This window comes from Crocodylus siamensis, chromosome 3 (genome assembly GCF_052110815.1).
Source record: "Crocodylus siamensis isolate JL-2025a chromosome 3, ASM5211081v1, whole genome shotgun sequence".
Taxonomy (NCBI): domain Eukaryota; kingdom Metazoa; phylum Chordata; order Crocodylia; family Crocodylidae; genus Crocodylus; species Crocodylus siamensis.
In genome coordinates this window covers 4721699-4736473 of record NC_143397.1, presented here as the reverse complement: position 1 = coordinate 4736473, position 14775 = coordinate 4721699, and the positions used below count along the sequence as shown (strand labels likewise).

The 14775-nt window shown below is 48.0% G+C and overlaps 1 protein-coding gene across 10 annotated transcripts in view; it reads left to right on the top strand.

Annotated features, from left to right (window-relative positions):
- CELF4 (CUGBP Elav-like family member 4) overlaps positions 1-14775 on the top strand; it is an 873367-nt gene that overhangs the window by 770233 nt on the left and 88359 nt on the right. For all 10 annotated transcript variants that reach the window (XM_090037629.1, XM_090037624.1, XM_090037626.1 and 7 more), the window contains exon 8: positions 9697-9846. In XM_090037629.1, the coding sequence (XP_089893755.1) occupies positions 9697-9846 (150 nt within the window). The remainder of the gene's footprint in view (positions 1-9696; positions 9847-14775) is intronic.

Here is a 14775-nt window from a genome sequence, read left to right as displayed (position 1 = left end):
TATAAAGGACCTAGACATTTTATAGACCATGTCCAGGAGAGGCCAGTGGAGTAGCTTTGTTATTATAACAACCAGGAAAAATATCCATCGCCAAGTGACGGGGGCTGCCATTCGGGAGAGGCTACAGGGGCATTGCTAGGCCCAGCCTGCCTTGGGATAGCATTGCTACATGGCTTTCTAAGAGGTGAGACCCGAGTAATAAAACATCCCAGGATCTCCCCTTCTCTCACAGGGCATTTCCTCTCTCACCAACCCACCCAGGGCCGTGTCTGCGGGTGCTTTGAATGTCAACCATACTTCGTTAAAGGTCTCCGTCCCGCTGCAGAGCTGGCCTCCCGCCACGGCGTTCAACTCCTTCTAGGGATCTGCGATGCTCCGAGGCGCAGGATTAACACAAGGGGAAGGGAGGGCTCGACACATGGAAACGTCCCTTTCATTAGAGAGATCTCAAAGCGAACGCTGGTCTTTTGGGTAATGAATTTACCCAGGTCTCTAGCCCCTCCAGTCGCTTTTCTCTTTCTTTTCTTGGGAAGAAGGGCAGGTCCAATGTCAATGTTCCCCCAAATGCTGCCCATCCAGTTCCCTTGCTTTACTCCTTGCAGCGCTTGACTTGCTGTGGGGAGAATAAGCACGACCCCACTGAAATGGCCTTTTTTGGGGCATCCTCTTTGTCTTCGAGCAAGAGCAGAAGCCCCCTTCTCACCCGGGGTGTGCAGCCATCACCCAGATTTCCAGATGAGCCTTACGAGAGAGGCCGAAGCCGTTTGCTTTACCCACTTGCCTAATGTCTCCCCCACTCAAGTGTAATGCCTGCCCTTCTCTTGTTCCCTGCAATGTTCTTCCCATCCCTTGGGGAGGATGAGGTAAAATAGTGTCCGGTGCCTCCTAACCAAAAACTTCTTGTCCACTGGGGAAATAGGGCGGGCTGATTTTTCCCTCCCGAAAAGCAGCACAAGACTGGAAACATTCATGGTGAAATGGGGCCTCTCACCAGAGCGAGTTGGCACACTCGAACAGGAGATTTTTACCACCATCAAACCTCCTATGAAATATGAACCGTCTTTTCTACCCAGGAGAGCTTTTGCAATCTTTTCTCCAAAGCCTGATGAAGGGGGTTAGTGCCCGAAAGTGTGCATTTAAATCTTTTTATTTATTTTTTTGGCAAAAACATAGTTGGTCTAACAAAAGATGTCCCCTCTGCCACTAGTCCTGAATGCTTTTTTCCTCTAGCCCAATACGGCTACAACCTGGAGACTTGGCACCCTCTGCTCTTTTCCTTGTCTCCTCCCTTCTCCAAATCCACAACATCACTTTTTGGGATAGTGTGAGCTCTCTTACAAAGTGGGAGTATCCCAGGTCTGGTAGGATTTCCTCCAAGCTTTTCCTGCTGGATGCAGGGATGCTTTCACGCGCACTGTTACCATGCCATGGCTTTGCACAACCGCCCCCCCCCGCTCCCACTGTTGTGATACCCCGGCCCAGGCCTTCAGCTGGTGTGCGACAGCACAGCTCCATGCATTGCAGAGCGGGTCTGCGGGTTCATATACGGTGAGGATCCGGCCCCAAATAGTGTAACAGTGGCAGCCCCCGAGCCTGGAAGGCAGTTTGCTCCATATCCAATGAAGCAGCGTGTTGCTCTTGTGTTGGTTTTGCAGCACCGAGGCTGGAGAGCTCTGCCTCGCTAGGATGGCCGGGCGAGCATGCATAGCTCACAGAGCTGCTCTCTCCTTGCTGTTCCCACTGATTGCTCCTCGTCTGGAGCCCCCCCACCTCCGAGCAGCAGCCCCTTCCCCCATCTGGGCACCGAAATCCTCCGCAGTCAGCCGCAGAACACAGCGTCTTGGCACCATGTCGAGTTGCCTTCACAGAGCCGGGGAAGTTTGGATTTGACAGGGCTGTCTCGCAGTAGGGAGGCCAATGTACTTCTCTGGAGCCTCCAGCTGGAGCAGAGGAGAGGCTGCTGCTAGACTTTGCACAGCCCAGCACCTGCAGTCGGAGGGTTTTTCAGAGTCTGATGCCGGGTCCAAGAATCCCAGGTAGAGATGAAGAGCTGCTGTAATCTCTAATTGCCTCCTTGCAGGCTGGTGCTATCAGGAAGAGAGTTGGTAGAGGAACGGTAAATATTTTTCTTGGAGAGTTTGAAAGGATCCGAAACCATTTTTGTTTCGGGGGAGAAATCTTTTTTCTTTTTTTTTCTTTCTTCTGTTTCTTTTTCTTTCCTTTTCATAGTTTCATAGCAGTTCAGGGCTGCAAGGGACCTTGCAGATCATCGGGTCCAGCCCCACTGCACGTGGGCAGGGAAGACCAGTGGGGTCAAATGATCCCAGCAAGATGGGTGTCAAGACCCTTTTCCTTTTGCATTTCCATTTCCATTTCCTTTCTTCATCTTTCTTTTTTCCTCTCCTCTTCTGTGAAATGAGAACAAATATTCAAAATCATTAGAATAAGAATTAAGATGTTTGCAATGTTCCCCCCCAGCTTTCTCCCACTTTTTTCCTCCTGAAAAGCAGGAGCAGGAAGGAGAACTGGCTCCACACCCGCATTATCATTTACATTTCAATCAAATGGCTCCAAGATTCATGTTGTCACTTGGACAAAAAAGGAAACCCTGCACCATTCCCAACAAGGCAAGGGTGGACGGGAAGGATGTCCTCGTGCTTGCAGTGCTGACCTTGGACGTGGCAGGCTAGGGTTCAAGGTCCTTCTCTACCACCAATTTGCCCTTGACCTTCCTGAAGTCGCTGCACACCTTGTGCCTCGCAGCAGAGGGGCCAGGAGCGTTAATGACTGTGAAGCACCGAGGTACCAGGGTGCCTTAGAGAGACACAAAAGATTTACAGGAATTTTAATAGAGCTTGAAAAGCCAGTTTTAAGAGAGGAAAAGGGCATTATTTTGGCCCTCGTCAAGGAAATTTAGCCTTTTAGATAAGTGGAGGCCAACCATTTGGCACCCTCCCTGAGTGCTGTTGCACTTCCCTGCCCCTGGCCGCTCTCCCGCTCTGCTTTCCGCTCCATGCCCTATCTGCCGCTGTGTCCCCTGTTCCCCCCACATCTGCAGAGACGCCATTCAAGATCTCGACCCCCCCCCTTGCTTTACACAGTCTGGTGCAAGGCAGCATCTCCCTGTTAGTATTTCCTCTGCCCTTTCTGTCGTGCTGGACTCCTGCGGTCACAGCCGTTGTGGTCCCGGAGGGGCGAGGGGTCATCAGGCACTCGAAGTGCTAACCTGCCACAACTCCCACTGTCTTAACTGGGAACTCCAGGTGCCAGCTGGACTCTCAGTCAATGTGCGTATTATCCGTTTGGTATTCTTCATGGCTTTCCAGAGGGGTGGGAGACTCGGTCAAGTAGACGGACATGAGGTCAGGCGCCAGTGCCCATTAGCCTGGCTCCAGCCTTCCTCATTTTACCCACGCCTGGAGGTCTCAGAGCATCCTGCCAGAGAGCATCTCAGCTTGTGACTTCTTCTATCCGAGCCCATGACAGCTTGCATCTGCTCCCAGTAGCCCTCTGCCAACCTTTAAACCATTACACTGATCCTTGCTCCCAACCCTGGGTCGTCTTCCAGGCTACAAGCAACCCAACGCCACCTTTGTAGGGCTTTGCAGAGGAAAGGGCCGACAGGCCATGCTTAGATGTGTGGCGGTCCCATGGTGTGAAAGGCTAGACAGGAATGGCATGGATGTGAAACAGCAAGATGCCCCTAAGAGGACCGAGGGCTCCCCTGTACCTGTGCCAGTTTAGGCTTGCCTCCGCAGCTGGAAGCCATCAGAAAAGTCACCCGACAAGGAGCTGAGTGAGAAGAGGCAGCGGAAAGCAGCAGCATTGCTGCAGGTGCACGTCCCAAAAGGAGAGCTGCCCCAGGGCGGTCCTCCACGTGCATACCCCAAAAGGAGAGCTATCGCAGCCAGGGCGGGGGATAGGATGCATCACGGCTGAAAAAAATATGGTAACAAAGAGAGGCAAAGGCACCCCGGGAAGTTTTGGGCTCTCGGGGTTTAGCTGAGAGGCCGGGTCACCTTAACACAGTCCGCAGGACAGCAGCGATCTCACACAAAGCCCTGCCATCCCTCTGCAGCCCTGCATCAGGGACAATGTCAGCAGTTATTGATCCCGTCAATCGCCCTCTTACCGCTCTCTTCCCTTGCCTCTGCTGTAATAGAAAAACAGACCTCATTCCAGGCCGGCTTACGGTAGAGCCAAGGAAGCGCTTGACTTGAAAATCTTGCACCATACAGTTCGAAATATATGTTTACACAACGATAAATATATAAACAACAAGTCGATGGAGCTACTGCAAATCCAAATAGAAAAGTGGCTTAATTATATCTGCACCCTTTAAACCCGCCGCTGAAAAGATTATCATATTTGCATTAGCTAGATTTGTTTTGTGTTGGTGGGAGCAGAGAGAACGTCAAACAGCGAACGCCTGGAATTCAAATGTTCTCTGGGCCTGAAAAGCGCTGAATCCATCCAGTGTGGTGTATGACGGCCCTGGCACAAAAGCACACAAGCTCTTTTGCATATAAATAAGTCTTGAAAAGGAATGAGTTTTGCAGCTTAGGTGTGTAAATACCAATATAACAGCCAAATTCATTGGCTGTCATGATATACTGTATATGAAATATATCCCTGCCGTTCTTTTGTGCAAGTCTTATGTCTCTGCTGCAATCCCTTATACCTTTGTGGAGGCATTTGCAACGTCGAGCCTAATTCACAGCAACGTTTCTCCCATTTTATGCTGAGTGGGTAGTTCTGTTGACACTCCCCACCCCCCCAAAAAAAACCTATTTAACCCATTGTGAAAAATGCCGTTTGTGATCATCTCGTTCGCATCTGTCTCTGAAACACCTCGACTTTTGGAGCGTCTCCCCACCACGCTGCCTAACAGATGCTTAACTCGTGCGGACGACTTGAAGGACATGAGTTGTCAAAGCAGTCCAGCTCGTGGCCATCTTTGTACAGCCGGGAGACATTTGGGGTCTGGCAGCTGTCACCCCCCCCCCCCCAGCTCCATGGGGGATTTCAAAGTGTGCTCTTGCTCCAATTTGAAATGTAAAGCAAATGCTTCAGAATTCCCCATGAAACAGCAATCCAAGAGGAGAAAGTGTTGGGGAAAAAAATGAAAACATTTAGCTTGGGTAGTTTCTAAGCAAATAAAATTCTCCTTAGAAAGCTAAGCTAACAGGGACTTGGGAGCATAGAAATATCCAAGGTACCAGGCTGGCCACGCCTCCTGGAGCTACCTGGTTTCGGGGGTCCTTGGCTCCCCGACCTAGCAGGCTGCCAAGGAACGAGGCACCAGGTGTCCCAGGGTTGCCCAAATCCCCGTTGCATGGAGCAACAGGGCCATAGTGCTTACACTCTAACCAGGCAATAGCTGGGAGGGGAAACAAAGGCTCAAAGAGGTGCAGCTACCCATCTGCTTCCATATACACCCCCCCATGCAGCTTTGTGTGAGTCCCTGTGTGGTTACATTGGTGAGACCTCAGTATCACTGATCTTGACCCAAGCAACCTCTTCTTACAACAAGGCGGTGGATGGCACACTGGGACGTACTTAAGATCAGCCCTTTTTTTTTACAGTGTGCATGAAGTTGCCTGTGTTGCCTTTTGCTGACGAATTGATTCTTGGGAGGGTCCAAACCTTTTGATGCCTAGACACACACGTGCAAGTTGACAGGATCCCAGTACAAAACTGCTTCATTAGCATGAAGGTCTGAAATAGCAAGTCACTAGACCTGATTTCATAGATTTCATAGACGTTAGGGCTGGAAGGGATCTGGCGAAAGCATCAGGTCTGGCCCCCTGCCCGAGGGCCAAGAAGTCAGTGGGAGCAAGATAAGCATCCAAGTGTCTTGTAACGGTATCCAGAGCAGGTGCTTAACCGGGTGGGCCCCCACGTTCCTGCAACACGGAGGAGATGGTCCCTACCCTTGTCTTCACTACCAGGGCAGCCTACTGAAAACAGATCCCAGCTTGCAGTGCACCCTCTGGATCTGAGCAGGGGCCACCGAGAGAGCAGTCTTGCATTGCAATCTTGGTCCTGTAGTCTCCTTGAGCTAAAGGTCCTGTTATACATCCCCTTGGACCACGTGTGACCTATGCACCACACTTTTGGTCAGCCTGGTAGCAACAGTAAATGTCACTTGGCCCCTCTCTGCCATGTTTACTGGTGTCATGCTCTCCTTTAATGTCTGGGTCTCTCTTGATGTATAGTTGCAACAGGACTTTTCCAACTACAGGACCAAACCCATGATTGGGATGAAGAGGTGCGGTTCCCTTTGCAGCAATGGTGCTATGCCAAGTTCCTCTAGCAAGGCACGTGGCCCCAGCGGGCTTTTGCAAAGAAGAATTAAAGAAAGGATGTGAATAAGCCTCAAAAACAAACAAACAAACATCAACTCCAGGCTGCTTGCTTAGGGAATACGAATCCCATTTCCTATGCAAATAGAGGACAGATCCATAAAAGCGACTGAAATTTCAACTAGCCTTTGTGACATTCAAGCTGATGGTGTATGCAAAGAGTATTGCCCTTGAACCTCGGGATGTCACTGCTTGTTCCCTGGTCCTCCATGCTGCGTGGAGGGAATTTCTTCAGGCAAGCACCATTTGAAACAAAAGGGAAGCAGCAACTTGTCTGTTCTGGACAGCAGCATGGTGCTAAAATTGTATGCACTGCAGCAGAGCAAAAGTCTAGGGTTTTCATATCAAAATGCATTAAGATAAAAGGGTTCATAAATAGAGCTGCTCTCCTAGGGACTCAGGCCACTGAGGCACTTATGCATGTGCTCAAAGCTAAGCCCCAGCTTAAGGGCATGGCTAGATCAGGCCCTTTTATGGTGAAATACTGTCCTATCGTCATTTTAGATAGGGCAGCGGTTCCCAAACTCTGACAGATTGCGCACCACCAACTTAAAATGATACAACCTTAAGTACCACCCGCAAATTTTTCAGTTCAGACTTAAGTACCACCAGCAATTGTAATAAATCTGTTAACATGTACTATTGACAGGTTGCCTGTGTACCGCTGATGATACCTGTACCACAGATTGGGGACCGCTGAGATAGGGACTTCTGTAACACTTGCACCCCAGCACTTGTACCCATAGGCAAGGGGCTGGGACTCCACTCATTCAAACAAAGCTGCTTTCCCTCATCCGTGGCAAGGAGATAGGAAGCATAGCTTGGTGCTTGTTGAAAACTGCTTGTTTTTTTCCCCTCAAAGTGCCCAAAGGGTAGTGATCACACAACATAGTACCCAACCAGCTAAAATAAGATTTGGGGGGTGGAAAATGGGGAGTGGTCCTTTCCTGGGAAATATTTTGAGAAGACCTGACACCTGGATAATGTGATCTGGTCCAGAAACTAAAGGGAAATTGCTCTTCAGACGTATTTTTAATAAGCCACCTGTGGCAGGGAGGAGACTCCATTAAAAGCAGGGAAGTAGCCCCTACTTTTACTTGTGCCTGGTTGTAGAATTGAAGCAAAGGGATCCCAAGGATTTGGAAAGGCCACGTTCAGCTCATTTCCTGCTGGATGGGTTGTTAATGCTTGCTTTATAGACTAGATTGAGACATGGGGCACGTCTACATGTTCATTAATGCACCGTAGTTACTGCGCCTTTCATTGAGTACTTGCTTAATGAAGTGCTCACTAAATGCACAGTAACTGGAGTTACTGCGCAGTAGCACTGGCAAATGCCTTTTTAGTGATGCTGCTGTGCAGTAGCCTAAAAATGCTGCTCAAGAGCGTATGTCCGTGCTGCAACGCGCTACTGCACAGTTATGAGACAGCTGCACATTAAGCATCTCGTGTAGATGCAGCCAGTGCGGTCTACAAGTCAGTGGGATGGTGACTTAGGAAAGCTGGCTCTGTTCATGTCTTTGCTAGGGCTTTGAACAAGCCATTTCCCCCCTCGGTGCCTCTGTTTCTCCTCCTGCCCCGTGTCTGGTGTGCCTGTTTGTTTTGCAAACTTCCTGAGTCTTCTTATTGGTGTCTGTGCAGAACCCAGCAGCCCAGAGGCTTTGATCTCACCAGACACCCCTAAGCACTGCCTTAATAAACAGCACAATCAAAGGCAGAGAGAACTGGAACCGGGCTCATTTAGACCTAAGCACTTCCCACCTACTGCTGGGTAAGCACGGCACTCTCCCAGCTTCCTTGCCAAGCAAGTAGGAGCTGGTGAAAAGAGGTGTAAGATAAAGGAATCATTATTCTCTGACCCCCACCCATGGTGCTTGTGGCTTTTCCTTCTCTTCTGTACCTGTGATGTGAAAATTACAGCCTTTTTGGTCTTTTATTCTGGTATATTTAGCTGCCTAATTCCAATGTGATGCACAAAGGCAGAGGGGTGAATGAGGCATTGTTAAGTGGACAGGAGCCTCAGGAAATCTAGGAGGAGCCTGCTGGGGTGATGTACAGGGTTGGGGGAGGAAGGAAGGCGGCAACAGCACTTTAGGTTCCCTCCAGACTTCCCTGGGCCCTGCTGGCATTAGAAAAGTTAGCATTGATTCACCAGGGTAAGGAGAAGGTGAAACCAATGCTGTTTGCTGCAGTAAAATATGAGATTAAGTCAGTCCAGGGTTGACCTTGTTTTGTGCCTACATTGGGATCAGTGTGTGAGGGGTCTGTATTTCTGTAGGACAGGCAGCAGCAGCTCACCTCTGAATTCAGCTGGCTGGCTGTCTCTGGCAGTCACAGGGACCATCATTTTTAAGGACCAACCCAAGCTTGGGCAGAAATCTGTTGCTGTCCACGTGGCTGCGATAAAGCTACAAACTCTAGCATGTATTGCCTTTCCTAGAAGACTAGTTTCATAGCTTCATAGCCAGCCACTCCAAGGAGCCCTGACTCTGGAGACTACAGCCCTAGAGGTTGGTCATGTGAGATCCAGTCATTGGACTCAGTTAAAACCAGAGGTTGGTGTCTTCAGGACTGAAACCCAACAGAGATGAGATGCTCTCCAGGGTGCGTCTACACAGTACTAGACCATGCCATGTAGGGATAGCTGTATATTTGCTACACGATGCAAGACAGTGATGTGCAGTGGTTCTGCTCCAGACCCAGGATCAGCAAAGCTATATGAATGCATTGCATCATTTGAGCAAATATCTGTATCTATCTATCTATTTAGACAGATAGACAGACAGACAGATAGATAGATAGATAGATAGATAGATAGATAAATAGATATAATTAGCCCAGACACTACACCACATCAATGTGGCTAAATGCTTCTGATTGCAGAGAGCCAGGGCATGCAGAGCTGGCTGAGGTCTTACTCCACATTACTGCCTTGTGCTGTGTAGATGTATTATCTTCATACAAACAGTAGTGAGAAAAGAAACATGGCCAGACCCCACAAAGTCACCAAGATTGGCCAGTGGACATTAGCCAAGGGTCCATCCAAAGACGATTGTCACTGGAGACAAAGCCTATTTTAGGAGCTGAGCACACTTCGCCAGTGATTCCCGTGTTAAGTTTTCCCAAGCCTGAGCCACGTAGCCCAGTCTCACTTGGAATGGTAGATGCTGCCCATGTCATTGTGGGATGGGTTTGACCTGTCAAAGAGTTTGTCCTCCATTTGTTATATTATCCATAAGTTTCCTACTGGCTCTCCCAAGACAACCTTGATGTCTGGATTGGTCACTGCCTATTGAGTTCTTCATCTGTGGATTTTTCTCCTTCTCTGTAGGTGGAAGCACACCTCCTGGCATCACTGCACCAGCTGTGCCTAGCATCCCATCTCCAATTGGGGTGAATGGTTTCACTGGCCTCCCACCACAAGCTAATGGGCAGCCCACTGCAGAAGCCGTGTTTGCTAATGGCATCCACCCTTACCCAGGTAAGCCAACCCCCCCATGATTCTCAGACCTTGTTTGCTTCTGCCCTACTAACATGGTCCAGTACTGAGGGCAGATCAATGCGGTTCACCTACCTACTTGTCATAGTTTTGCCCTGGTCCCCTTTGATGTTCTGGAGACTGAAGTCATGCATGGGTCCGCAGAACAGGTCCAGCCACACCCTATGAATATGCTCCCACCCAGCATTGAAGAGAGCCATTCAATCCATGGCCTATTTGCTATGACCGACACAAAGGGCTGGGTTTGCAGGCTCTGGCAGTGAATAAGGGAGAGAAAATGGTACACAAATAGAAAATGACTAGGTGCAACTGCAGCTATACTGGCCCAGGAGCCAGCACCTCACAAGACTCAGATGTGTGACTATTTCTCTGGAGTGTGGTTGTCTCTTGATAACCATCTCTCCTCCCCCCAAGCTCCATATTTGCTGGGAAGGCATTCTTTGCCAGTTTTACACACAATAAAAAAATGATTTAAATAAATTTCACTAATTAATACTAACCACCAGCTGGTGAAAGAATGTTTTACCCCCGAGCACTCATAGATTAATCTAGCCTATTAGAAAGTTGAACACCCAGTCAGATCCTACAGCCAAAAAGCCTGTTGCACGTAGCTCTAAACACAGTTATTCCCTTTCAGCCAGTCTCTCAGACTACATGAGCATATTGTTATTGGGAACAGTCCTGATGGTCTGGAAAAAATGTCTTTGGAGACAGAAGCAGGAAAGACTCACCTAGTCTCCTAGGTCATATCACTGCAAGGGCTACAAAGAGAGAGCCGCGGGTTGTCAATGAAGCTGAAAAAATATCCCGAAAATCTGGCAAATATGAATGCATATGCTAACATTAGGCATATCAAAGCCCCATGGAAGCCAGTGCGGTTTCCTTGTGCACTAACGACAGAAATTACACATAAACTGGTATACTTATATACCAGAAGCCAGTGCAAATCTGAAACACAACCGAAGTTCAATGCATATAAACCACCATCAAAATGGCTGAAACTGGTATAAGATAAACCTGGATGAATGTTGTATCAGACCTAACTGATTTAGCTTAAATCTCTTTATTGAATTCCTGTCCCAGATCCCCTCTAGATCCAAGTTAACTCACAGTCCCCCAGCATCCCAGGATGCTTTGCACCTCCCCCACAACTCCCCCCTTGCAGGGCAGGTGGGCTGGCCTTGTCTCAAACTGTCTACTCCAGCCAAGCAGGGAAGCACGTCCTAGCAACACCCAGCTTCTAGCCTGAGCCACTGCAGGCATGTGGCTGCATTTCCAGAATCAAAAGTGAATGTCTGTTCACTTGCTTCTTGGTTCAGTCTACACAGCTTAGTCAAACCTGCAAAGATTGAATTGTTTCAGTCTCAGGCTGTTTGACTGTCTGTACTTAGCCATGGTGTTAAGGTTGAACTCATGCATAAGCAGTTGTAAGGTTGGGAGCTGAGACTGTCCTGCACTTCAGGCCGGGGAGTTCATCTCCTTATGTTTATATTGTTCTAGGATTAGGGCACTCCATCCACGGCTGGGACCTCTTGGTCCTGGCCCAATGTAACACCCAAGGTGCAAAAAGTAGATTTAGCCCCTGGTATGGGGGGAGAAAGGAATCAGTGGCTCCACTGAGCCCCTGAAATGGGGATGGAGAATAGCAGCTGTGGTGTTGGGGAGACACACAGCCCCAGAAACAAAGGGGGGGCACACAGGGAGCTGACGGAGTGGGGTGGGGGCTGCACGAGTCCCTTGGCATATGCGTTGAGTTTATCTTGCAACAAAGTGCGAGGTTTCACCCCAGGGAGCTTTGACCTGTTAGCAAGGCCATCTCCCTCCAGGGACCTGCCCACAGATTTGACATCTAGGCGTGGCAGGAGAATCAAAGGGAGAAAGTGGGAATGAGAAGAAAACTGGGTTTATACAGGAATTACAAGGACTGCAACTCACCCAGGAAAGGGGGCTCAGTGGGAGGCGGTAACATGGGTAGCAGTAAAATACTTTTCAAACCAGAATCTTTATGGCCTGTACAGCCCAGGCCTCTACCTCCAAAGATGCATGAGAGACATGGTTAAGTGTATTAGTCAGAAGTCAAGTAGAAGGTAGGGTCGATACAACAGTCACATGTCTCATTGCCCCTAATCAAAGCCACAGATCTTCCTAAGAAATGCAGACAGGTTTTTGAAACCCAACCAAGTTTCACAACACCCCAAAACTTGGCTAACAAAACTGCTGTGGCCCAGAGCAGGTATTGCAAAACCCCAAACCGCTGCAGGGCTGTTCTGCCCTTGCTGGTGACAAGTGGCAAACTGTTTGGCTTAGATGATGGCCCTGTGCAGAACTCCCTGGCACTACACCTTGACTTTGCTCTGCCTTTATCAAAGTCAACATGGAGTTTCACAGCAGATTTCAGGTCGACCAGACTCCAGCTAAATTTTGCTCCTCTTTGCCATCATTTGAGATGGGACCAGCACAAAGTCTTCTATTTGAGCTTCCCAACAGCTGATTGAATGGCCGTAGAGTGTGCATGTGTGCTGTCGGCCCCTATCTCCAGCTCTAGGCCCATCCAAAACTTTACCCATTGCCACTAGTATCACTGGGGCCAAGAGCTTAGCAGGTTTCAAAAAAAAAAAAAAAAGGATGAGACACCCATAGGTGATAATGAGAAGGTCCACTGTTATGTTAGATGGGGTAAAAAATGTACAAATGACATGGTCCTGCATGATTTATGAGCCAGGCGCTAATTGCTTGGGGTTAAGAAGACGTTATATCATAAGACATCCTATTACCTCTTTGTTCCCTTGGGGATTTCATGTCTTCTTCTCTGTAATGTCTGCTCTTGGCACCCACCTGTGTTACAATGGTTCTGAGTTTCTGTGTGGAAGTATAACAGGAGATTAAAACAGGGTGGGTTACCACATGTACCCTCAAAAATCATACAAAAATAGAGTCCAAGGCTCAACTCAGCTTGCCCCGACCTCTAGGTTCCAGCAAAATTTTGGTTAAAAATAATACCAGCCAGGGACATATTATTATTATTTAATTTCCCACTTCTATTGTATTTTATGACCCAGTCCTACTCTCAGTTATTCCCCTACCTCCCTCCATTGTGAGTTTATATCGTTGTAGCACATGACATACATGACATACTATAGGATCATAGGAAAGTAAGGCTGGAAGGGACCTCAGAAGGTCTTCTAGTGCAGCCCCACTATTCCAGGCAAGCTCATCCCTGACTAAACCATCCCAGTCAAGTGTCTGTCTAACATGCTCTTGAAAAGAATGGAGATTCCACAATTTCTCCTTGTAGCCATGTGCAATGCTTGACCACCATATATACTAGTGTAACTTACTTGAAATCTGTAGAATTATCCTGGGAAAACTATGATGTGTATGTGTTGTGCATCTGCAGCTTATCTCAGAATAGTCCACAAAGCAAACAGGCTTGTTCATCTGTCACCTCATTGCCACCACCTTTATGCAGTTACTCCCAGATAGCAGGATCTCTGCCTGCTCAAGACTAATATAATTTAAAGCAAAACCAGCATAAGTTGCACCTGTTGCCTGAAACCAGCTTAAGTTGCACCAGTTGTCCAAAACCAGCTTAAGCTGCACAAGTGTAAATGTGCCGTGTGTCCAAGCTCTAGTATTTCTCCACAAATCCATTTTTTTGCAATTAAAAGCAGAATTGCCCCCATACAATTACCACCCTCCTATTGTTTCACTTATTTTTTCCGTCTTCTATCCCTGTGCTCTTTTTCAACATGTGCCCTGGGCAGAAGGGTTGGGAATATGAGCCTGATAGTATTCAGATCAAGGTTTTAAACCCACAAGGTTCAAGTGGGTTTTGGAAATAGGCAACATGAGTCCCCTTGTTGCTGTTTCTCTATTCACAGCCCCAGTGCATGCAGCAGCATTGATTTGACACTGAACTGTTGCGGCCCAACAAGGTATAACATGCAGTACTACTGCAGGTCTATCAAAGGCAAGTCCTCTGAGCCTGGCCAGAGCACATTGCCCTGCAGTTCCCTTAGTGTCTAAGGCTCTGTCCAACTCTCCTCCTAGGGGAATCTTTCCATTTAAACTCATCTGAGCCCATTTTGTGATTGGCCTTTAATTTTTCCACCTTGCCTTTGCTTTTTGGGAGCCTCAGCTCACAGCATCACTGAGCATGGCAATATGTCACAACATGTAACCGGAGCAGAAGCATAATCGGTTGTGCCATGATCTCAGCAACTTCATAGCCATGCCGAAGCGCTCACCTGCTCCGGGTAAACAGTAGTAACATGGGCTGCACTTGGCTGAGATGAGCACTGAGGTTGTGTCTACATGTTCATTAATGCGCTTTAGGTAATGCACATTAAATTTACAAAAATTACTCTGTTTTGTTCTGGTTATTCTAAAACCGCAACAGCTCAGCAGCGGGGAGCCCCTGAGGCTTACTGTGAGGTACTAGAAAAGGCACATTAGGCTATTTTAATGTACATTAGCTAAAGAGAATGAGTTTTTTGTGATGTTTGAATGCTCATTAAAATAGGCTAATGTGCATTAAAGTGCATGTGTAGATGTGCCCTGAAAAATCAGTGCTTCTTTTGCACCTATATGTAACAATGACTCCTTTAGGGACCAGATTCTGTACTTCCATCCACCACTACCGTTCTGATCTCTGTGACACCATTTTCTCTGGTGGAATTACTTTGGGTCTCTGTTGGTATCATGGGCAGCAGATAAATCAAATTAATCCCTTCTATCTGTTACTAATAATTCCTTTGCATACCATGAAGCCAGATCGGTTGGTTTCTTTCTTTGCCTCTTCTGCATCACCTTGGTAGGGTTGGGTTTGGGTTTTATTCACTGCTGGAAACATACTATAGTCCCTCACCCTTAAAGATGCATCAAAATCCTCTCTTTGCTCACAGCATCAGT